General features: G+C 31.7%; 2 protein-coding genes across 2 annotated transcripts; both read left to right on the top strand.

Moving 5' to 3' along the window:
* Positions 1-1031: 1031 nt before the first annotated feature.
* Positions 1032-20869, top strand: LOC111643473 (luciferin 4-monooxygenase-like). The gene is made up of 8 exons (XM_089598018.1): positions 1032-1452; positions 1548-1673; positions 13042-13249; positions 14784-15262; positions 15368-15545; positions 19547-19771; positions 20062-20291; positions 20516-20869. The coding sequence occupies exons 1-8, from the start codon at positions 1447-1449 to the stop codon at positions 20669-20671; spliced, it is 1608 nt and encodes a 535-aa protein (XP_089454144.1). The 5' UTR covers positions 1032-1446; the 3' UTR covers positions 20672-20869.
* A 1255-nt stretch (positions 20870-22124) lies between these two features.
* LOC106644590 (trypsin-1-like) lies at positions 22125-24404 on the top strand. Its single transcript, XM_089597210.1, has 2 exons — positions 22125-22167; positions 23638-24404. Exons 1-2 carry the CDS (start codon positions 22125-22127, stop codon positions 24402-24404), a joined length of 810 nt encoding a protein of 269 aa, XP_089453336.1.
* Positions 24405-24810: the final 406 nt, after the last annotated feature.

The following is a 24810-nucleotide window of genomic DNA, read 5'->3' as shown; positions in this document are numbered from 1 at the left end:
TTTTAGATAAAATAGTTTTTAATTATACGCATAAAAAATCCTAAATTTGTAATTTATTCAACTAGCTTTTATCATTATGTCTATTTGATGTAAGAAAATGCCTATCCCAATCATACATAGAAAGAGTTTGGCTTGCAGCTAACTTACCGATAAGATCATTTCTCGGAGACTGAGCCTAAAAAAGTCTTGTTTTGAGAATTTTGAGTTACACATGTCTCGTTTTCGTTGTTCTAACGACTTTTGACCTATATTTTTCGGTAAAGCTGTGGAGTAGGATATAAGAGAATGAGTTCAACTAAAATACATCAGGCATACCGGCAGAAATACTCATTTTTCGATACTTGAAAACTAGAGCATGCAAGTCTGAAGCAAATAGTTGTGCTGTCACCGAGGCTTCGTCTGCTTTTTCAAATTTACTTTGTCACACTCCCGCGCGACTTGATAGTGAGTTTTGGATAAATTTTACAGTTACCATAGAAATTACCGTAAATGACAAAACGCTTGCAGTAGCTGTCCACAAGTGTTCAGATGTCATATCAGTTAGTATACACAAGGAAGTTTAAGATTTGATAGAATACTCCAACTAGATGTCTAAGGTAAGGAGCTCTTAGATATGCCTTTCTGATGAGTCTACCAACAGCTTCGGGACAAAACTTGCTGGACCGAGTGGTGGTTCGATCTTTTACCTTGCTGCGCACCTCTGCAGACACAAGCAGACTGTCAACTCGGCACTAAAAAAAGATACATTTTGTATGAATCCCCTCTGTGTGCGTCAAGAGCTGAATGAACGCGCCGCCCACTGAAAACTACTTTTGTCTTTGTTTATGGTACGACAGAGCTGCGAGTAGTGGCGCATCCACAAGTCGACATACGCTGCTTCTATAACTTCCAAAAGAATTCAGACGCTTGAAATGACTGGAGTATTCGGGCTGTAAAGTTTCGTGCTCCCCATTCATGTGATATTTGTGTGTGTATTTACCTTCGACTGTTCTACGCCTCTGATGCCAGTAACCACGAGCGTCAAAGACATCATAGTAAATAGTGATGCTTCCGACCCTGGAAATATCTGACGGACTGAACTATGGTACTCTCCGAGCCTTGAGCTCATCTTTTCCCACCCCGTGGTACGGAGGAAAACGTCTCTTTGTGAAGGCTTCTACTATCATTGCACTAAAGTTGTTTCCATGAGAAGATATACAAAACATCCAAAATTTTTCAAAAGCGTTACACACTACGTATTTATAGTGGAAACGCGATAAGAGTAGAGATAAATAGATTTGAAGCATTATCAAGTCGCTCAAATTATATGCGGTTTCAGTGTTTTTCTTTGCCTTACTCAGTTACGTTACGTTGTGCTTACATTAACTATTTTGTAGATAAATTGCCCGCTTGTTTTTGACAAGTAATTGTCAGAGAGCGAGTTTTTAACAAGGACAAATTCCTAGAATGGCGGTAAGGTTTTTAATTTTTTCTCACATATTATCTAGAATGATCTTGTACAAAAGCGTGTGTTAGAGAACTTTTTGTCTATTTTTGTTTAATTATAGCAAAGAATGTTCACGATTGAAAATAACATCATCAAGGGTGAAGAATATAGTATTCCAATTCAATCTGACTGTATTGGTAATCTTTTCTTAAAAGTATTTGATGAGAAGCCAAATTATGTTTCGCAGGTAAGATTAATTTTTCTTTTCTATGACACACCAAATTGTATGGCCAAAATAATGTCTTGTCTTGAGGTGGCTCATGCACGACTCCCGAGTCGAATGTGCAATTGAATGGATACCTTTTGTTGAAGTTGTCAATATTTTTAAATATTTTTCATTAAATGAAATAAAACTCCCATGTCACATTGAAGATCACAATATCCAATATAATAGTATCTAAAAACTATTGTGTGAAATTGCGATTAATCGAAAAAAATTAGCAGTCCACTCTCGCCTACATGCTTTTAACATAATAAATGGCCATACATACATGATTGCGCTTAAATCAAGATCTTTCAATTTTGTCTCATAAGGTAAAATTTTCAACGAACCGTTACAAACAGGACGATTTCTAGTTTATTACTCTAGTTTTTGGCCATTCTGGCACAGTTTTACAAAAAGTAATCGCATGACTTACTGTATCAAAACTGTGTACGTCCATAAGAGCCCGTGTAATACGAGTGCTTCATGAGTTTTTTCAAACGACTCAGTCTCGAATCATAAACAACTTTTCCAAGTTTTCCTTTGACAGCCCAGTTTCTAATTTTAGCATGAACCACCTTAACTAAGTTATTAATGCGATTAAACTCTAGATGAAGTCAGACATCCTGATCTATCTTATAAATACAAACTGACATACTATTGACTATTGGTTTAATCATATAACTAAAAAATTAAAAATCATTAGTCTTTACATCACGTGGAAAAATTAATCAACAATATACGATACTAGATATAAATTAAAAATTTCCATACATAAGTCGTTTTCAAAACTTTCTTATCTTAGAGTGAAGTATAACTTAATTGCCTTGTATTAATGAAATCGTAGTATTTTATCTATGTCCAATTTTTAAAATGAGGATTTTTTTAGTTGAAACATACTATGAGCCAATAAGTCTAAGAATGACTGCACTAAGATGGTAAATTGGTATTATTCTCTTTAAATTCAGAACCATTTTCAATTTTTCATAACAGTTGTCACTACTATCAATAGTCATTTTTACCGCAAGTGCAGGAGTTCGTACTGTCTGCGCAGTAGAAATTGCTGCCCAGCGAGATGTAAAAACATGGTTGCCTTGAGAAAATATTTCGGTGCATAAGAGAATACCAGCATACCATTAAATTTTATCACAATTTTTATAGTTTTTTTTCTCTCAGTGCAACTTTACATACTTTAAACATGATGATATTTCAAAAACCGCACAACCTAACTTGTAAGTTAATTATTTATTACTTTGTATGCAACAATTTATTATTAATTTAGAAATTTATTATATTAATATTAATTGTATCCAACTCATACGGATGAATAATGCAAAATGCATAAACTTCGAAATCATCATTTAAATTACTTATTCTACTATTTATATCAATTTTCCTCACACATATTACAAAAAATGTTGTACGTAACTTGTGCGGACGATTTCCCGTATACTCGTATGATTGACTCGCACTCGTGGCCGATGCTAGTAACTCGTGCCCTGCGATCACACTCGTGCTACGCACTCGTGCGCTCAACTGGCACTCGTTCCCAGCAACTTCGGCCACTTGTGCACGTCAATCACAACTCGTGCGGGAAATTTTTTATTCCACACTTGTAACAACTATTCCTATACCTAAACCTTACTACAGCATACATTCACAAACATATTTTTATGAAAAATGATGAGATCTCAGCGTTATTACGTTTGTAAAGTATAAAATAAAATGAATTATGAATATGGTAACGGTCATAGTAAAACAGTACGGAAGTAGATGGGGCTTTACTTTGCTCGCAACGTCATGTACTGTGAGAGAAAAATCGTAAACATGGTTTTCAAGGACACTATTTTTTAACAATTTATACGTCAAAAAAAGTCTATATGTATGATATGTACAATTACAATAATTGCTTGCAAATTATGGAAAAACGGTGTCACTGCCACTAAAACTCGTGTTCACACTTTATAGTACATGACATTGCGAACAAAATAAGCTCTAGAATCTGAAATGGGTGCCGCAAAAAAATTTTTATTAAAAAACAGGGGAGAAAACCGGGATATTTTTCGTAGATTTGCTTACATGCGTGTGTTCACTCTAACTATAAAGTTCACGGCCACGGTTTCACAGTGGTTAATTAGGCTGCGGTTCTTATTAGACTGGGCGAAATCAGCAATCGACCGAGAAAATTAATTTACCCACGATTTTTATGCACCATCTTGTTTAAAATGCGCTACTGTATGGGAAAGTCCAAGTAAAGTTTACCAGGCGGAAATGTGGTCAGAAATAGTTCAAACAAATTTTTTTAAAACAAATTATAGAAATTAATTTTTTTGAACAACAAAAAATTGCTCCTTATTTTTGAGCCTATTCCAAATGAATAATCAATTGGGACGTCTATATCTAAACTACACAGTTTTCAAATAAAAAAATTCCGAAAGTTTGGAAAAATGCGTTTTTCCGATTTTCAGAGCTCCACGAAAGTGCTAAATAAACATATTTTCATATGTTATAAAATATGATAGTTGACGTTTAACGTTCTTCTACAAACTCCAAAAGAAAATGTAAAAAATTGAGTGGCAAGATTGTTTTTTGTAACAAACATTCACGGCGAATACTTTTGCCTTAGTAAATATCATCTACAACGTATTGAAAAAAATGGCATTGTACGCAACAAATAACTTTTTTTTTCAGTACAAATTTACGGCAAAACTCACGTGGACTTGAAATTATTGTTTTTTTTTTTTTTTTTCAAATCTCAGCCACGAAAGTTCAAACTAAGTGAAGCTTAACATAAATTTAATTATCGAAGACCAACCGAAGAGGTAACGATAGAAACGATGTGGTGAGAGGGAGAGAAAAAAAAAACAGAGGCTTTGTCAATGCATAGCCAAGGCGTTGTTACTTTCGAAAATATCAGTGAACAAATACCTTCTCGGTGGCTTGATTATAGAAATGCAGTTCCGTCGGTCTCCGGAGTCAAGTAGCATTTGGTGCGCTTTGTACTTGGATGGGTGACCATTCAATGCTTTCCGTTTCGCCTGTGCTGTATTCATTTCGAGGACCGATTAACTGCTTCTCTGTCGTCGTGATCAGCGTGAAGGTGCAGGAATCATAACTCCTGCCAATTTTTTTTTTTTTTTTTTTAGAGAATGTTTATACATTTTCTAGGCGTTAAATACTTTTTTACATATGTTAAGCGAATTAATAAGCATACAAATTAACGTTTGACAGTTAGGTACGTATTTATTAAACGTGTATGGCCCAACTGAGGAACACCACACATGTGACTTTAGTGGTGGTTAATAAGAATATGGTATACACCCTTTTTTTATTACGGAAATATGGTCCTGATTTATTTGGTGTTGTTGAATTTTTGAAAAAACTTTTCTCCAGCTGGTTGGGAAAAACACGCTATGACGCATGCTTCTTTAACTTTTGCACTCGCTTTTGCTTGTTAGGTATATTATATGCAAAATATTTTATAGATTTATCTCTTGCGGGTATTTACATTTTTGTAAAATTTTCTAACCTATCGTATTTTTAAAACATATATTAATTTATTTGTCAAAGTAACACCACCTTTTGTAGTACGTCATGAATGGGTTTTCCCTCAAAATCTCACACTAAGACGTGTTACATCGAATAGTGACAATAAATTTTATTTTTCTTGAAACATTATCATCCTGACGTAGTGTTGGGAAAACAATTTAAAATCGGTCAAGTTTTGTCTCGTTTTTTTGGTTCTATGACACTTGAGTTCTATATTGTCTTATTTTCATACATCAAGACGTTACTTACCAATATTAATTTTGACTAGTACTTAATAAGAGCCATACATTAAATAGATTACAAGAATTACCTCACGTTTTCAAGCACGACTGATTCATAGAAGTGCCCTGTATTTCATAAGAGTAAAAAATGTAATGGCCACTCATTTTTAATCAACCATCTCAGAAGATCGTGCTTAAATTTAGTTTTAGCTTCATTTGTATACCACAACCTAACAGTTTTTAATCCAAAAAATTTCGTCGAAGGGAAAAATGTTACCAGCCCCAGGATTGCACAATTCTAATAAGTTAAAGTTAGTTTTTTTCAGAACCATCTTCATATTTTAACACAAAAAAAAACATTAAAAAGTATTTTTTAAATCATTTTTTGCTATATATTTTAATTTATATTAATGGTGTGTACTGTATAGTAAAAAAATGCAAGTTTCATCAAGATACAACTTTTTTATATCATTCACTTTTATTCAAATTACAATCCTGATGTATACGTCAAGGCAATGGATATTTGAAAATAATTTGAAAATTGGTTTCTGGGAAGTATAGTATAAAGTTGATATAACTACATAAAGTTGTGAATACTACAGTAGTAGATCTCAAAAAAAAACTTTTTATATTTTGATGTATTTTTTTAAGTTTCGTTGGATGCTCTGAAAAATAAAGGAAGTACTTAACAGGTCAAAAAATCAGTTCTTTTGACCACACCTAATGTTTTAGATTTATGTATGGTCACGGAAAATTATAGATTTTGTTGTGTTACGTTTCAGAATACATATTTAAATCTAAAATCTCGAACGTCACCGCGCATACACGCTTCCATAGCTCTCTACATACGTTTACTACACACTGAGCTATGAAACGGGTATATAAGTATACACTCATACGAGAGCGCGCTGAAACGCCCTGAATACTTCTTGCAAAAAACAATCTTGCCACTCAATTTTTTGACTTTTTTTTTTTTGGAGATTGTAGAGTAAGGTTGATAGTTAATGTTTGTTGTTATAATATACAAAAATATGTTTATTTAGCACTTCCGTGAAGCCATGAATATTAGAAAAAAAAGCATTTTTCAAAACTGTGGGAATTTTTAACTCTAAAACTGTGGGGCATAGTGTATACATCCCAATTAATTACTTGTTTGGAATGGGCTAAAGAATAAGGAGCAATTTTTTGTTTCTCGAAAAAATAAATTTTTATAGTTTGTTAAAAATTAACAGTTTATTTTAACAGGTTCTGACCAAATTTCTGCCCAGAAAACTTTACTTCCCCATACAGTATTACACTTTAAACAAGATTGTGCAAAAAAATTGTGAGAAAATTAATTTTTTCGGTCGATTGCTGATTTCACCCCGTCTATGTAGCTCAGAGGGCTTGATAACACATGCTCACGAGTTCGAGAACTGGCATTAACTTCTCTGGTTCGTACCTCTCAAAATCTACTTTCTCATATTTCAACTGCAGTGGTCTGATGGTTCAGAAGCCATAAAAAATGTGATCTCTTTTGCCTTGTATGAGTAATATTGATGTCATAATGACATCTGAGGCTGTTATTCGCTATGCTAATGGCGATATCATATCATATATGCATAGTAACACAGAATTGCAGAACCTATTGGTTACAGTTCTCATAAATGGTTGTAAAAAAAAAAAAAACAATAAAAAACTATACTTTTTAGCCCGTTATAAGATTTCCGAAGAGATGTAACATGTAGTGTAACTCAATTTTAAGAACTATTAATTTTTTTGAATTTAATTTTAATGTACTTTAAAGTAAACAATGTTAACTGTTCGATTAATAAATTATGTGTGATACTGCTTAAAAGTAAATTGAAAAAAAGAATTTATTTATCTTATGTACAGTCTCTGTTATTTTAAAATTATGTTAATAAAGTGTACTGAATTGATTTGCAATCAAAAAATTAAGAATCAACCACTTAACTTTTCGGAAAAATGCTATTGACAACTTACCAATTTAACAAGCAGTATTATAGGATCCATCACTAAAATGACTATAACTCAAAAAGAAAATGACAAACATCTACAAATAAAATTTGTATATGTCCCTTTTTTTATAAGAAACATTTAAGAATTGTAAAAACTGTGCATGAACCACTTAGATTAAAAGAAAATTCAAAAAAGTGATTTGTTGTTTTCTGCGCATGCGCAAGTTAAAATGAGTTACTACTTTATTTTTTATCGATATTTTAAGATTTTTTAGGCCAATAGAACTCTTAAATTTAAATATGTGATTAAGATATTCAAATATCATGACAACGAACAAAAAGTATTTTTCATAGTCCATAGAACTTTAAAGGGGCCCTCACTTGGTACGGTATCAAACGCCCTAGCCACCTTAAGGGGGTTAGAGCGATGCACAAGAATCTTACGAAAGTCTTAAAAAAATAAAAATATGTTTGTTTGAATTGCTCCAACAACATATTAAAATTTCAGAAACCGTAGCCACGTAGTTTAAAAAAAAAAAAAATAGCAAACTTACGACCTTATACACAGGTCCTTATGGGAACACCGTCGCGACATGTACATTTTCATCTGTAATTTGTAAAATAATTTTACGAATGTTTTCAAAAACTAGTATGTTATTCTACATAAACATTAGAATAACATACCTAAATTTGAGGAGGCCTACCGTCACGGTTTTTGAGATATATTTATAAAAAGATCTATGATTTCGACAAATGTTTGGACCGTGTGCAGATGCGACTATGCGAGCGGAAATATGACAACGCTGCGCTGACGTATAATACGTCTGAGAGGCGCGCGCTAATACGAATATGGAAATAACGCGAATGTATATACACATGTAAATGTCTAAAATATGAACCAATAAAAAATTAAGAAAAGGTTAATTGAAAATAAGTGATTACAGCATATTATGGAAGAAATTTTTTTTTTGTTAAGGCACATACAATTTGTCACAGATTTTTAAGTAATACACCTAATATAATTATATGTGAATAGTATGTGAATAATACAAAAATATTATTTACATAGGTGTTATAAATCCGTTATTTTCTTTAAAACTTTTTTATTATTAGTTACCGAGCATTTAGCACTACTATTCTTTTTTGATAATAATTCAGATATACCTTCTTTGCCGGACTTCTGAAATATTTCTTTCATATTTTGAAAATTAATATGAGAAATTGATCATTTCAAGAGAATTGGTCTCGAAACGACATTTTTTAATTCGTTTAAGTGAAGTAAACCGTTTCTTGCATTATTAGAATTCACTATTTGATTGATGAGTATGAAAAATAGTTTAGTACTCACGATGGTTGAACTTCGTGAGAACGTCGTGCATAAATACAGTACTCACGAAGTTCAACCATTGTGAGTAGTAAACTATTTTTTTTCTTCATTTTTTTTTATTCGTTTTTCAAGTTTTTGTTTTAGTAAAAAACATGAATGCAGTACTAACGTTTACAGGGCTTCGTTCTTCCTGTGGGTCTGGCGACCCCCTTGTTACCTGAGAAATTGTGTCTATACTCATCTCATGTTTAAAGAACTTCGTTCTTACCGTGGGTCCCATGACCCATTAATACCCCCTGGTTTTTTGTTTTAATTTCCTTTATAATTTTTTCATTCGTTTTTTTTTTTTTAAATTTCTTGTTTTATTTTTTTCTTTGTTTCTTGTTTTATTTATTTTTTTTTCATTTCTTGTTTTATTCTTTTCCATATTTCATTTTGTTTTGTTACTTTAGAAGCAGATTTGATTTTTCTTGATAAGTCAGATTTCTTAGGAAAGTCTTGTGAACGTTTCGTGAAATGTAATCCCAGATTGCTTTTAACTGTCAATAAACCTAAGTTACCCTCATTCTTAGACAAAACGGCTGCAGCCACTCTAAAATCGCAAGATTCGCTCTTACTGTAGCATTTGTTCTTGGGAGTCTTTTGAAGTAATCATGCCATTCAAACTTTCATTTGCCTGACTAGAGGCTGCAATGCTGAATTTTTCGGAATTATTTGCGTATTTTAAGAATATCTGTTTTATGCTTTCGTAAGCTGATGCGTCAGATAAGGTAACCGACTGTTTGGAGCCTTCATTACATGTGCACCAGCCTCCACAATTTTCATGGCAGTTGTACATATGGTCTGGTATACGCATAATTTCAATGGCTAAATTCGAGGCGTTTCCCTTATTCTGCGCAATCGCATATGTAAAGCACTTTTTTAAGTGATTTATTACACCGGATTTTTTTAGGTCCTTGCAGGTATCTGCTAATTTATACATATCATTTGAAAAAAATTTTATGAGATGATTTTTATCTGCAAGTTTATGAACAAACGAACTGTTTGATTTATTGATTGCGGCAATTGTACTGCTGTCTTCATCCCCAATAACAATGCCAACATTTAACTTGGCTTCTTGTAAAATTGTGCTTTTTGTCACTAGTTTCACGCTTGCATCCACCACCATGGCTTCAGCACTTCCTTCAAAATTTTTCCGACAATCATGATCCGTATTAGAGTGATTTTTGTCGCAAAAGGAACATTGGGGGTTTCTTGTTGTAAAATCTTATACCTTCTTGCTGGTGAAACCTATTATAGCTGCATAGCCATTGAGGCTGTCATAGCTCCTCCCGTTCCCTAGCTTGCTCCATCCCATATCATAGGACACGATAATATTAATTATCTTATCGCATGTATTGTCAAAAGCAGCAGAATCGTTGGAAGCTTTCAGAAATTCCATTTCTGGATAAAGATCATGAACCATCTCAGGTGCCCTGTTTATTAAAAAAAAAAAAAAAATATATAAAAAAGAGGGAAGGAATGAAGGGAGTTAGTAAAATCACTAAACTGAAATAGGTGTGAATTAATATCAAAAGTTGTAAGGAAAGAGTTTACAAAAATTTTCTAGATATATGATTATAACTTTATTGAATAAAAAAAAATTCAATATTTTGATTTTTAAATACAACTGTCATACAATGTAATAAAAATAAAATGAAAATCATTTCCTCTAAATTGATTGAAAATTAAATGTAAAAAGTTTCAATTTCAGTAGTAGACAACTAAAAAATAATATACAGTATATTTCTTATAAAAATAATTTCATCAGTAAAACCAATAGTATTAAAAATATTTTGAATTAAGAATTCAATATTTAATTTAATCCAAAATGAAAAAGTGATTGAATTACAAATTAATCAAATTCAATTGTTTTTCCTTACAAATTATTGCAAAGCTGTTCCAGGTTCTGTATTACTAATTATCTTTCTTCACTAGCTGCTTTTCTACAACTATCTTTGGCAGCCTGCTCAATTGCTGGTCCTACTTCTCTCTCATACCTTTTGAACAAACTCATTGACATTTCAGGAATATCCAAGGAGTTTAAAATTTCGTTTATCCCAGTGCATTCAGTACCAGAAGTAAGTGCTCTTAAATTAATTTGGTGACATATTAGTAAGGAAACGATTGAAGTAAAAGTCGCATACAAATACTTCTGTATTTACCTAAAACACCTGATAAATTTCTGTCTGAGCAAAAGTGCGAGCCATTCAGAACTTTCTTCCCCGTAGAAATCACATTTATAATACAACATGCTAGGCAAACTATTCGAAAAATAGAGTGCAGTCCTTCAAGAATTTCACTTTTGATATTTTCTAGGCTTAGAGTTCCTTGGCACCTACAGCATTTCAAATTTTTAGCTAGTTTTTGAATGTTAACGATGCGACTCCCTTCACATGCAAACGTTGAATCCCTCACGTCCTCTTCTTTTTTTTCCCCTTTTCTTGCTGCAACCATCGCTGAAATACTTTTAATTCTTTTTTCCAAAACTTTCTGTTTAATAAATCCTCCATTTTTCAAGCGCGATCTTCCAGTTATGTTTATAAACACTATATAAGTAGTTGATGGGATTACGCAGATTGGAGGTTACTTTTTTTCAGTGCGGGAGAGATATACGCTGACACGCTGTCTGCTCGTACCTATAATGTATATATCTCAAGCACAAGGAACGGCGGCGGCAGGGTTGCCAGTTCACTGTAGTCTCACGCATACAAGTTCAAGTGCGTGTACATATATGAGTCACGCTGTGTATGCATGTACAGTAACGCCAAAAACTTTCAACAGATTCATGGGACGAGAGTACAGTCCAAACGACTCTATCTGTATACAGTACTATAGTATACTTTTGTCGCGGACAGTAGTACTCTAACCTCCTTAAGGAAGCTCCCTCGTGCAGAAATGCCAACCCTCGTCGTAAGCCTAAAATTTGCTCGCAAACTCAAGTATAGTTGGCATCACTGGCGCAAGGGAACCTAGACTAACCTGTGAAAATACAATGACTTGATGAATTTTTAATAGAATATCTCGAAATTTTCCAGGGTAACACTTACTTTGCTAGGGGTCATTTGAAAAAGGAGGATTTTTACTACAAAACGTGTGCGCTCTTATCATGGAAACTATTGATTAACTCGAGTTTTTAAGTTGTTTTCATCACGTGTGCGAGCTCCGCCATAAGAATACGTATTAGAAAGCGCTACATTAAATCAATAATATCTCGAAATTCTGCAGGGTGAGCGATATATATGTATAACTATATCATTGGATATGGTAGATATTTAACCATTGAATTCATCTGATCTTGGTTCGGGAACTGTCACGAGGGAGCCTCCTTAAATAAAACCAAGATGCGACTAAAATTAATTTGTAAACATGTTTATACATCAGCTTAAAAATGCTTTTGTAATTAAAATGAATGAAAAATTATGAAATGTGTATGATAAAAAAATAAAATACCGAAAAAAAAGTTTACAAAATTTGTATAGTCAAAAAAATCTTTATGAAAAGTCATTAATAGAAAATTTTAAAAAAAATTGAGTAAACTCCTTCCAAAAAATGTACTGTAAGCTTTTCGTGAAATCGCATTAAACTTTATAAAATACAGGCAGTTGTTATTTAATATTATACAATAAAAAGTATTTATGTGTGTCTGGTAATCTTTAGGTTAAGCCCATCAACCAATTTATTTTGAGATGTCTGTTTGCTTAATCATTTTCGAACGCTTATATATATCACTACCGCTTTTAAATTTAGCGAACAGTGAAAGAGTAAATTTTATATTTTTGTTTTGAAAATCATTTTTAATGAGGCTGAAAATATTTTTTAATTGAATAAGACCTACCCTATTGTGAAACCCATTCAAAGTTCTCGTATAAAGATAAAGTAATCTACTTCAATTAAACCTTATCAGACAACAATGTCTCAAGTTAGCTGAAAAACTAGATTAAGTATACGCAGAGTATACTGTCATGATCATATATTAAATAATTCTTAGGACACTCATTTTTGGCACCAAAATATTATTCATTTTGTTTCAAATAAACATAGTATGATTTTTCATACTAGTAAATATGAGGAAATTCAGTGGATTCAGGTACTAAGTAATATAAATTAAATTAAAATTTAAACAAGGGTGTATAAGTATTTTACATCAATTTTACTAGATTATAATTAAAATTAAAAGAAATGTTAGTGTAAATAATTTTTAAAGTTACAATTTCGTAAAATTAATTCGCAACTAAAACAAAATAATTTTAAATAAGATTGAAGTGGAAACAGGAAAGCAAACGACGTATGCAGAGATGAAGAAAACAAGCATTCAATGTGCTATGTGGCTGCAAAAGCAGGGCGTAAAAAGTACCGATATCGTGGTAGTTTGTACACCCAATCAACCAATGGACTATGTTCCTGTGGTTGCAACTCTTCTTATCGGGGCCATCTACAATCCATGGTACCATGAGGTTACTCTAAGTAAGCTTTCATATCAATATTTCTTCGAGTTTAAAACAAGATTATCCTTATTTGAATAGAATGATGCATTAAGTGTAAAAAAACTTAAGGCTGATATCGATTGCAAGAAATTCGGCTTACAAATTATATAATACTTTATTCACTGTAACATAATATATCATGTCCCTTATTAGTTATAAATGTATATTAAAACTTATACTACGATTCTAACCTATCGCGCAAAACCATCGAACAACAGAAAATTTCTAGTCAACGATTCTTAATGCTACATCAGCGTGCTGTGTCGATAAATAATTTTGGAGAGTCATACGCATATTTAAATGTATTTTAATACTGTCATACATTTCTTACCTACTTATCTAATGGTTCACAGCATTTTAAGAAAGTTAGAAAAATATGATCAAACAGTTACAGCAATAAAAAAAAAACACTTTTCAATTCCTATACTTTACTTATCGTTCGTTGTGGTTGCATGGGAAACCCCTTTTATGCTAGAGTACACGTTTTAAATAAAGTTTTTTATCAAGTCTTTTAAATACTTAATGATAACATTGTTAATAAATTATAAACATAATAGTGTAGTTAAATTAAGAAAAAATTTTGTTTCAATAAATTGCTCAATTATTTATAACAGTATAGCTATTTAAAATAATCTACTTAACGCTTGTAAGCTTACATCATTATTTTCAGATTTTGATTCAAAATCTCTCAGTCTCTTGAAAAATTAATAATCTACAATCATAACTTTTTCCAATTGCAAAATATTAATTATTTATATCAAAAAAATTACTTTCAAAAGAAACTATCATGAACAATTTTTTTCATGACTTATGTCAAACAAATTACTTTTTAGAGAAATTATAATATACAATTATTTTTTTACTATGAATAATCAGTATCTTCCAATAAAAAAAGAGTTAGGGTTATGGATGATTAATATCTCAGGAGATTAAGAGATTTTGGATCGAAATCGGAAAATAATCATATAAGTTAACAAGCGTTACATAGATTTTTTTAAATAGTTATATTGTTATGAATAGTTAAGCAATTTGTTCAAATAAATTTTTTTCTTGATTTAGTCACACTGTATGTTTAAAATTTTTTAACAATGTTATCGTCAAATATTTAGAAGACTTGATAAAAAAATTTATTGTGCAAAAAGTGCACTCTAGCGTAAAAGGGGTGTCCTGTAAAACCTTAACAAGTGTGGTATTACGATGTAAGTGATAATATCAATTTATTCAAATAACAGTCAGACTTCTATGGATTGGCTTTGTCTTTTGATTGACGTGTAGCCATTTATATGGTGGTACCAGAATTCTGCACTACTTACATGCAAATTATCACACGAAGATTCCAGTAATGATGGTTTTTGGTCGCAAAAGGCGTTAAAAATCTGTAATTATTTTACAATTTTGCATCAACGTAACAATAAAGGCCATGGTTCATTTACCTCATACTGTTATAGTTGGATAGCCATTAATTATTTAACATTTTTTGAAGCTCAAATTTATTAACCACTTGTGTTTTTCAGAAACCGCTCGCCATCTCATGAATCTCATTCGACCAAAAATCATTTTCTCGTGCGCGTCAACCGCAAACTTACTAAGAGACGCCGCACAACTCGAGGGCGTCAATGTTGACCACATCGTTGTTTTCGAGAATCAGAAACGATTCCCACAACTTGGGGATATCCTCGAAGAGAATAACAAGTCCATAGAGACTTTTAAAGCTGTCGATTCCAGGTTGGAGGACGAAGTTGCAATGATTGTCTTTTCTTCCGGAAGTACAGGCCTTCCAAAGGGCGTATCTTACTCTTGCAAAGTTATCAAGAATCTTCTGAATGGTGCAGTTGCATTCCCACCCAATTATACGAATATACTCTGGTACTCACCTCTTTATTGGCTAAGTGGAACCTTACATCTTTTTTTAACAACCCTGGGCTTCACGAAACGAATATTGCATTTGAGTTTCGATCCCGAAGAGACCTGTCGCGTTATTAACGAATTTAAGGTAAACATGAATACATGCACCTCTAACATTAAATGCTATTGTGATGTTAAAGTTTTTCTTTTGAAATTTATATTTTTCTTACGTTGTGGATGAAATAACGAGAAGGTTGAGTATTTATTTATTCCTCCGACACTGGTCACTCACCTCTGCAAATCTCGAGTACTCGAAAAATACGAACTCAACTCACTCAAGTTTATTTTCACCGGCGGGGCAAAATTGGGCAAGAAATTTATTAAGCAGATCAAGAGCCACCTGCCTAACGTTTATTTCAGACAACTTTACGGTATCGTTACAAATTGTGCCACATAATAACATAATTCATTTCTCAATTGCACTGTTCTTTTATCATAGCTCGAGTATCAAAGTAAAGTACGTTTAGTTAGTTACGAAATTGTAAGAATGTTAAACCTTATTCGTTCGAAATAAATACGTACACCGAGAAAGTTTTTTAAAAGCTATAACACGTTTACACTAAGAATGAAATTTCTAATGAATAATTGACACCAGAATATTTTCCACGTTTTCTAAAACATCCTACACTTGTCATCAGCGCTTTTTAGAAACGAGGTTGCAATCGTAAAAATACCTTGTAAATGAATTAGCTCGTAACTGAAACCCGAAAATTCGAATCCCTTGCTTTTCTTTGCCGCCACAGAAATACTTAATTTGTTGAGGCTCTAGTAGCCAATTTTGCTACATACCTTGATCTCTTATGGGCTATTTAGGGTCTGAGTCCATAAAAGTGTCAGGTTAATTATTATTAACAATTCTTATAAATTTAATAAAAATTTTTTAACTAAAAAAAGACATTTTTAAGTCACCTGGAATATCTATAACAAAAATAGTCCATCATTTATTATTTTTTCGGTGGTTTACATTTTGCAGAAATAAGAAAAAAATTTTAAAATACTGCCGCTAAGTTTCATGAGTTTTTTATTCTTAATGTATAACTTATTTATATATTATAAGCTATGAAGTGTAATTGTAAGAAAACAGTATTTTTAAGTCATCCGGAATTCAAGTTTCATCAATCCAAGTTTCATGAAATTCTTTTCTTTTAATTATTGTGGTTAAATGTATTTGATACCTTGGTTGTACTCGTCTGATTTATTTAATATTCAATTGTTACTATTTTTTGTATGATTTTTATTCCAAGGAAAATTTTTTGGTCATTAAAAAGTTAATGTCAAGATAAAGTATTTTGAAAGACAGTAGAATAACAATGCAAACGATAAAAAGATGCAATAAATAGATACTGATATCCTGGTTATGATTTAAATTTTGTTAGTTTCTTAGGCAGTATCATAACGTCATTTAACTACGTTTTTGATAGTTAAATTTCAAAACTAGTATGTAAAATTTGCTAAAAATCATATCAGTGTCCCAAAAGTTCTGACTAGCTCAAAAAAATAGGGTAGTAGTTTTAATGCATGGTAACAAATTGACATTATATTTAACAAATAAAAGTGTCAGTAAGAGCTCCAAAAAGATGGCAAAAATGGCCGAAACATGTTTTTCGCGTCTAGAATAAAACCAAAGAATCGCAATAAAAAAGTTTTGTAAAAAAGACGTGCAATTTTAAGCCAAAAAAACGAGCCACGTTGGATTCAAATCGATTTCTGTCATCTTTTCGCGAATCGCAGAAACCTGCCACTTTGAGTAATTTTTTCGAAACTCAATAACTCGAATTATATACAATCTTTATAGCTGAAATTTGATCACAAGGCAGATATTATAGTTCTTAATAAACACACAAATTGATTGCAAAAAACGGCTTTTTGCTCTCCAGTGGAATCAGTGGCTCGCTGAACCGACGCGGCGCGCCGCTGGAGGCCACGCCCACTTCCCGCATGCATGTTTTAATTGAGTGCTTTTTTTGAAATTAATTTTTAAGATACTTCTAATTGGTAAAAATAAATGGCATTTTAAGTAGTTGTAAACTAAATATAGATGAAGCGAAGTACGTTTGAAAAATGTACCTATATTGGCCTATAACTTTTTTATGGCAATTGTCCGAGAGGACTTTTATTCGGTTTTTGCTGCGGTTTTCGAAAAGTTCAAAACCGATGAAGCTGAACTTTAGTCTGTATGTTAAAAAATATAATACATGCCTTGTGACTCAATTTATACTGTAAATATTGTACAGAACACGAATTTCTGAGTTTTGAAAAAACGACTCAAAATGGCAGTTCTTTGCGATTTGCAAAAAAACGGCCAAACCGATTTGAGCCCAACGTGACTCACTTTTGTTGTCTTACAATTCTATGTTAATTTATTTCCATGCATTATATTTACTATCCTATTTTTTTCGAGCTAGTCAGAATTTTATGGGCCGAAAAACTCATTCTACTATACTAATAGAGTCTGATTAATAGCGTCCGCTTAGTGCACGTTACTGAATGTTATTGAATGGTAATATGAAAAAGAGAAAATAATCAGAAAACAGATTTGTTAAAATTAAAAAGCCGCTTTAAAATACTGATAAGATGAAAAAACTACGTTTTATTTATAGATAACAATAAGTACAAAAATTAAAATTTCAAACGATCGTTATTTGAAATAATCAGAAACTTTTCTAAAATACAAATAAAAAATAGTAATATTTAAAATTTTCAAAAACATGCCTAATAAAATTATTGTTTAATCAAAAAATTAAATGATATTTTCATACTCTACAGTTTGGGTCATTTAAGAAATCAAATTTAAATTATTCTACCCATAAATCGTTATAAACGGTTCCAGATGGTTTAAAAATTATTCGCAATTTTAAAAAAAATTACTTTCATGCTATTGTAGTGCTAATATCATACATATAGACACAAACATGATATTTGCAAATAAAATATTATATCATAGTATAATAAAACATGTTTCGTCTTGGATCAGTAAAATCTGTTATCAACACCTTTAGATATGACTAACTAAAGAATAAAAGTATCGTTTCGTTCATAAAAAAATAACAAAGACACCTATAAAAAAAAAAAATTTTTTTCTGTGTGAAGATGTAAAATAATTTAAAGTATTAAATAAAACATTTTCTTTTAACAAGCATTACTAGAAAATAATTTTTTTTCAACTTGAAGATCGAAATAACAATAATTAGGTATAGATCTAAATTTTTTTAAGTGATACCACTAGAGAAAAAAAAATTCAAAGCTTTCATCATTGAAATCTGTCGATAGTATCTAAAAAGATACTTACATTTTTACAAAAAACTATAAATAATATGAATAATCATCTTTTAAAACCAAACAATAAATAACCTTAATAAGAGATACAATTCAAATTTGGCTTCCCAAACCAGAATAAAAATGAAGGAACAAATACTTGAAGCCTCAACCCAAATCATTCAATTCAGTCAACGGGTTTATACATAAACTACAGATAATACATAGATACACTCACACAGAGAGAAAGAGAAAGAGAGATTTTGTCAAAATGATATATTTTAAATATAAACACCATATAAAATATTTTTGACACATTTTCAAGAAAACTTAATATTTTTCTTATTTCTTTAATATATTATATGATTTCACGTTATATTTTGCGAAAAAATTAACATTTAGTATTACTAATACAATTTACATTGACTTCATAGAAACCTCTATTATTTTTAGCATTTATAACGGTTTATGGCATGTTCCACACAAAATGTATGTAATAGTATATAAAAGTATGTAAATGGATGTAATTTATTGAAAAACCATCTTTTGATTATATAAGTGGCTAAAAAATTTATAAATCTTGGACTTTTCACGGAATTATTCTATATGATAAATACAAAAAGATAAATGCAATAAAGAAGATTATCAAATAATTACAAATAAATTACAATAAATAGACACAAAAAAAAAGACACTAAATGAAGTTTTTTTATTTCCTATAAGATATCGTCAGATATCAGGTTTTTTTTTTTTTTTTTTTTTTTTTTTTTTTTTTTTTTTTTTTTTTTTTTAATAAAAATGAATCGTACTTTGTTTACACTAGAAATCATTTGTGCAAAATGTCATCATATTCATCAGACAAATGTAATTCAGCATTTTTGTTAATTTGGCACTGTCTACACTTGACCCCTTTTTTATGGGACAGTAATATACATAACTTAATTCTTGTAATCGTATTTTTCTCCCCCTCGTACAAAACTGGCCTTATCTGGATTAATGTTCAAAATTTGTCTATAAGATTATTGTTGAAGATAGTTTAATAAAACTTTGAATTAAATTTTTCGTGGCACTTTTTGTATTTTATTTCTACTGGCGGGACATTATTTTTTTATTACAGGGTTAACTGAGTCTTGTGCTACTTTAACGATAACGACGAATTCCTGCACGAGAGAAAACTCCGTTGGCTTCATCGTTTCAAACTCACAAATTAAAATAATCGATTTAGAGAGCGGCCAGGCTCTCGGCCCAAACGAATCTGGCGAAATTTGCTTCAAAACGGCTAAAGCCATGCTCGGTTATTACCGCAATCCAAAGGCGACCCAAGAGATGATAGACAACGAAGGTGAGAAGCTTCACTAAAAAACAATTTCTTCAATCCAAATAAAAGATTGTTTCAATGCAAACAAAAAATATTCATCAGAATAAAAAAAATATTTATATTGATTAAATAATAATTGTTGAAATCTTAATAACGTAATATTTAATAGATTTACCTTAATGTGTACTTTAAATACTCGTTGTTTATAATAAAACAAATGTTTATTTGGATTGACGAAATTTTTTTCCAGTGTACGTTGCAGTACTTATTCACGATTGAAGGCTTATGTAATACATGAATTCAAACTAAACTAGGATGGTACCACACGGGTGACATTGGATATTATATGGAGAACGGCGAGATTATGATAGTCGATAAAAAAAAAGAAATGATGAAATATCGGGGACATCAAATATCACCCTCAGAAATCGAGGAGTATTTAATGACTCACAAAGCTGTACTGGAAGCTGCCGTTATAGGAGTTCCTCATGATCTCGAAATTGAGGTCCCTATGGCGTTTATTAAAAAAAATCCTGGATATGAGGTTAGTCTTCAAGAATAGTAGTTTTCTTACCTAGTGGTGCATGTCAGGCAAATATTCGTGGGACTCCTTGTGCTTGTATTGCTTGGATGTGCACTAGGTATAAAGTCTATTTTTTCTACTGAGAACTAAGTAAACGTTCAAAGGTAGCAAAAACAGCTCCAATTTGGTAAAATAGCTTAAACTAATCACTTATTATACATTTTTCTTAAAATTACAAAAAATAGGTATCCGAAGAGGAGCTTGTGGATTTTAGCGCTGAATTGGATGTTCTTAAAAAATTAAGGGGAGGTGTCAAGTTTCTGGATGAACTGCCACACACACCATCTGGAAAGATAGACAAGAAATTGCTTAAGGATTTGGCAGCAGCTCCTTTAAAATAGTTGACATCTATGTAAACTTGAATGAAAATTGTGGGTATTTCATTAATTAACAAAGAAGTTATAGCATATTACATTGTATGGGCTGCAAAAAAATAAGTTCTAAATAAGTTTTTTGACATAATAACAGTGCTTACGTGCATAAGGGCTAGAAATAACTCAAAATAAAATGTTTATTAGTGTATTTGAATCAAGATGTTACAGTACGAATAAAAATTACTTTACGAGTGAGAAAATAGTATACTACGTGCCAAAGGAGAAAAATATGGCATTTCCTTTTATGTTCCTTTAATGTGTGAGTGGCCTTCCGAGCCCAAGGCGAAGGTATCAAACACCTGAAAAATGAAGCAGTACTTTTTTTCTGAGGCACGTATACGATTTTATTTCTCCCTGCGCTAAAAAATAACTCTCAGTGTATAGGACAGTTCAACCACCCGAGGGCATAATAACTCAAGATGTGCCTATAGGCAAGATTAGCACTTTGTAACCTTGACGAGAAGAACAGGGTTTACAACTAAGATAACTTTTTGTGCAAGTGGTTGAACTTTTCATCCATGGTACAAAATAAGCTATCAGAAACTTTTTATTGTGCTGGTAACGGTTGAATGGATATACTTACATTTGTATCATATGTACTTTTTGACAGAATTTTTCGAATATAATAAAATATACAGATATTTGTGTAAAAACTAACATTAGGTTTCTTCTTTTGTTAAAATTGGTTGGTTTCATAAATAAAGTTTAGAAAATAAAGTCATCTCTTGTGCAAAACAATAAATAATGTTTTTTCATGAGATACTATTACAGAACTTTTTTTTTTTTATTTGGAAGCCTTACAAAATAAAAAAAAAAAATAAATCTAAAATGAAGAAGTCTCAGTGCACACTTCATTGAAGATTTAATTTGCAATAACCTTTTATGAGGTACTGTCATCTTAAATCCGTTTCAAGTTAAACCTTATTATTTCACAAAATTTTTGGTGCACTGCTGTTAGAGAGACATTTGTTTACTATAAACATATAACATATTAAATTTGTTAATGAATTTTGGAGGATTATTTTAGGTCACGTGTGCCATTGTTTATTCTCTGGTACAGTGTGTCATAAATAATATTTTCATTATGAAAGTAACTATGCTATACTTATAAAGTTACATTCATTTTAATTGCTTATGCCCTTATCGATTCTAAGTATGAGTACACTGTAATAGTTAAATTGGAGTCACTTACTTTACGTTGTACAAGTTTTTTGGGGAGTGCATGAGTGGCTGCATGAATTTCAGTGACTCACATTTCACGGAAAGAGATAAGGAATCAATTAAAATTCCATTACTTATTATTTTCTCATTTAAAGCCTCCAACTCTCAAATAAAAGGATCATCACTATAGTAGTATAGACTTTAGTGCCCAGTAAGATTGAAGGCACTATATGAAGAACATAGCAGTTCATAGATCAAAATGCTCTTTACTCTGTTCATCGCCGTGCTGAGTGCGAGTAGTGGTAAGTCTCTTTATTTTAGTATTAGTTACTAATTTCATTAGACTTCTCGTTTAAAATCTGCTAGATATACCTATCATCCATGCCACATGATTTCATTACTTCTTGCTGACACTTGGGTAATCAGATTGTCTCTTAAGCGTCTTTACATCTTTAAAACCATCTCGTACTTATATTTTCACAATTCCTTTTTCTTGTTGCTGTCCAATTAAAAACAATAGAACTGTTATAATTATTGCATGTCTTAAGACATGCTTAAGTCCACGCCACTTTTTTATTTATACATTCAACGTGTCGTGGTGCAAATGTGAGCAACGTAACGCATTTCATTACTTACTTATCGATGTATTTTTTTAATATCTTTTGTCGAAATCACAGCTGAATAACATTACATCTTTAATTCTGAGTGTTCGCCTAATTACTGATGCAAAAAATGTACTAAATTATGACTATGAAAAAAAGTACAGGCTTCCTATAAAGTTGTAAATTTTACTTCAACAAATGAGTTTGTATTCTGTTTTCCTAATAGCCAGTAGGTACGTTAATACATGCTCGATTGGTACATTAATATTGCTTTAATGATAAGTACCTTCAAACAGTGTCTGAGTCATTTTAGGTTTCTATCATTGCTCTATTGACTTCTTGTGAAAATAATAATCAGTAGTACGTGTAAGACTTTCTGTGTTTAAGAATCATTGTTGGCTTATTGCTTATGCACACTTTATGTTAGTATTAAAATAATGTTTACAATTGACTTATATAAAATTTGAAAATAAAATATATTAGTACAGCGAAAATAAATTATCGTGCTTCACTTAATATGTGCAATTGTAGATAGACAATTAATAAAGCGCAATATACTTAAAGCTTCACATAAAACATCGAAGTAAAATAAGAACTGTATGAGTGCAAAAGTTATACGCAACCCAAGATATATACAACAATATTAACTGGAACAAGTCGCTAACGTCAATAACCATGTACACACTAATTATTATTTTACCAGTAATAAGAAATTCCACATAAATGTTACCATTCATCTTATTCATCGAAATTTGGACTTTTTTTGGTCGAAGCAAAATTTACAGCTTCAAAAAAAGAGAGATATAAATGTTAAAAATTTGTCATACAAGAAGTAGCTCATTGAAAGCTTAAAAATACCATTTTTACGTGAAATATTTCTTACTCACATCACGTATTACTGTAACCATTCTAATTCATAATTAAAATATTCTGTCTAACTTTACGAAAAAAAAATTTAACAGTCTATTATATCACTATTCAAACAGTTTATTAAATTGTTTAAATTCAAAGATCTTGCTAGCGTAATATTTACGTACGATTCTCAGACTCGAGATTAATTATCATCCTCAATACCATAAAGACAAATCCAAAATAACTCCATCTGTTTTGAAGTGGTTGTGATCTGGATAACATTTATTAATAGACATTTATTTATTTTTTTGTCAACAGGCACATCTGTTACTGCGGAGGAGTGTCCCATTTTCCGGAAGGGACGTGTATATAATGGCAAGCACATCAAAATCGAGGCTTGCCCTTACCAAGTATCTATGAACATTCACCAAAACAACATATGTTCTGGTTCTATCATATCCGATTACTACGTTGTTACAGCGGCACACTGCATAACGACTCTCTTAAAGTATATGACGCTGAATGACGTAAAAAAAAGACTAAAAATTCGCTCTGGTTCACCATACTATAATAAACTTGGTACTGTTCACGTGGTTGGTGATATCATTGTTCACGAGAAGTATACTGTGGATGCTTTTAATACGCCTATGAATGACATTGCCTTGATCAGCGTTTTAGAGCCCTTCAAGTTTGGCAGAAATTGCCAGAAAATCAAACTGTTGGAATCTGAGAAGGAAATCTGTGATGGTACTGTGGCCGTTATTAGTGGCTGGGGTAAAATTGGGAGCACCTACCCTCATAAACTCCGATTTGCTCGCGTGCCGATTATCAGTAAGATTAAATGTAATGAAACATACAGTTCCGAGGGTGGAATTGGTGCTGGACAAATTTGCGCTGGATACATGAAAGTTGGGGGTAAAGACGCTTGCGATGGTGACTCTGGTGGTCCTTTGGTTGTCAACAGAATGCTTGCTGGGATTGTGTCGTATGGACCGGATTGTGGTGAATCTGGGGCACCAGGAGTTTATACAGAGATATCTTATTTTAAAATGTGGATCATGCAACAGACTAATTTCATACTATGAGGTCGCAGTTTCTGATTTATGAATTTTTTCTAAAGTGTGCTCGCAAGTATGAATTAAATGTTTTTTTTTCTCTTATGGCCTCGCTAATTTATAGGCTAGACGGCGAGGAGGTAAAAACATTAAAAAGTGTATTTTTCGGGCACAGGCGAGATTATTGTTGAAATCGCTTCGTTTTAGGGTGCAGTTGAACCCCCTAAGTTTGTGGTGATAGAGGTCGCTAAGTGCCATTGGTAACCTGCAAATAGCCTCAAAAGTTAAAAAAACGCCTTTTTTTTACTAATTTTTTAATAAAAAATGACTGCACGTAGACGACTGAAAATTCTCTAAAATGATGTCTGTATTGATCCAAACATGCATAAATTTTTTTAGCGTTATTGGTCAATTACTCTTCGAGTTATTAACGATC

This window comes from Copidosoma floridanum, unplaced genomic scaffold (assembly GCF_036245765.1).
Source record: "Copidosoma floridanum isolate Cflo_tuat_1 unplaced genomic scaffold, Cflo_Japanese_pri ptg000004l, whole genome shotgun sequence".
In the NCBI taxonomy this organism is placed as follows: domain Eukaryota; kingdom Metazoa; phylum Arthropoda; class Insecta; order Hymenoptera; family Encyrtidae; genus Copidosoma; species Copidosoma floridanum.
This window is presented reverse-complemented; position numbering and strand designations above follow the sequence as displayed.

Bases quoted from the DNA above. Each gene is read 5' to 3' on its own strand.
- LOC111643473 (XM_089598018.1), top strand. The intron at 1,674-13,041 runs GTAAGATTAATT...ATTTTAAATAAG, and splicing joins AGCCAAATTATGTTTCGCAG to ATTGAAGTGGAAACAGGAAA. The intron at 19,772-20,061 runs GTGAGAAGCTTC...AAACTAAACTAG, and splicing joins AGAGATGATAGACAACGAAG to GATGGTACCACACGGGTGAC.
- LOC106644590 (XM_089597210.1), top strand. From the start codon at position 22,125: ATGCTCTTTACTCTGTTCATCGCCGTGCTGAGTGCGAGTAGTG. The intron at 22,168-23,637 runs GTAAGTCTCTTT...TTTTGTCAACAG, and splicing joins CGTGCTGAGTGCGAGTAGTG to GCACATCTGTTACTGCGGAG.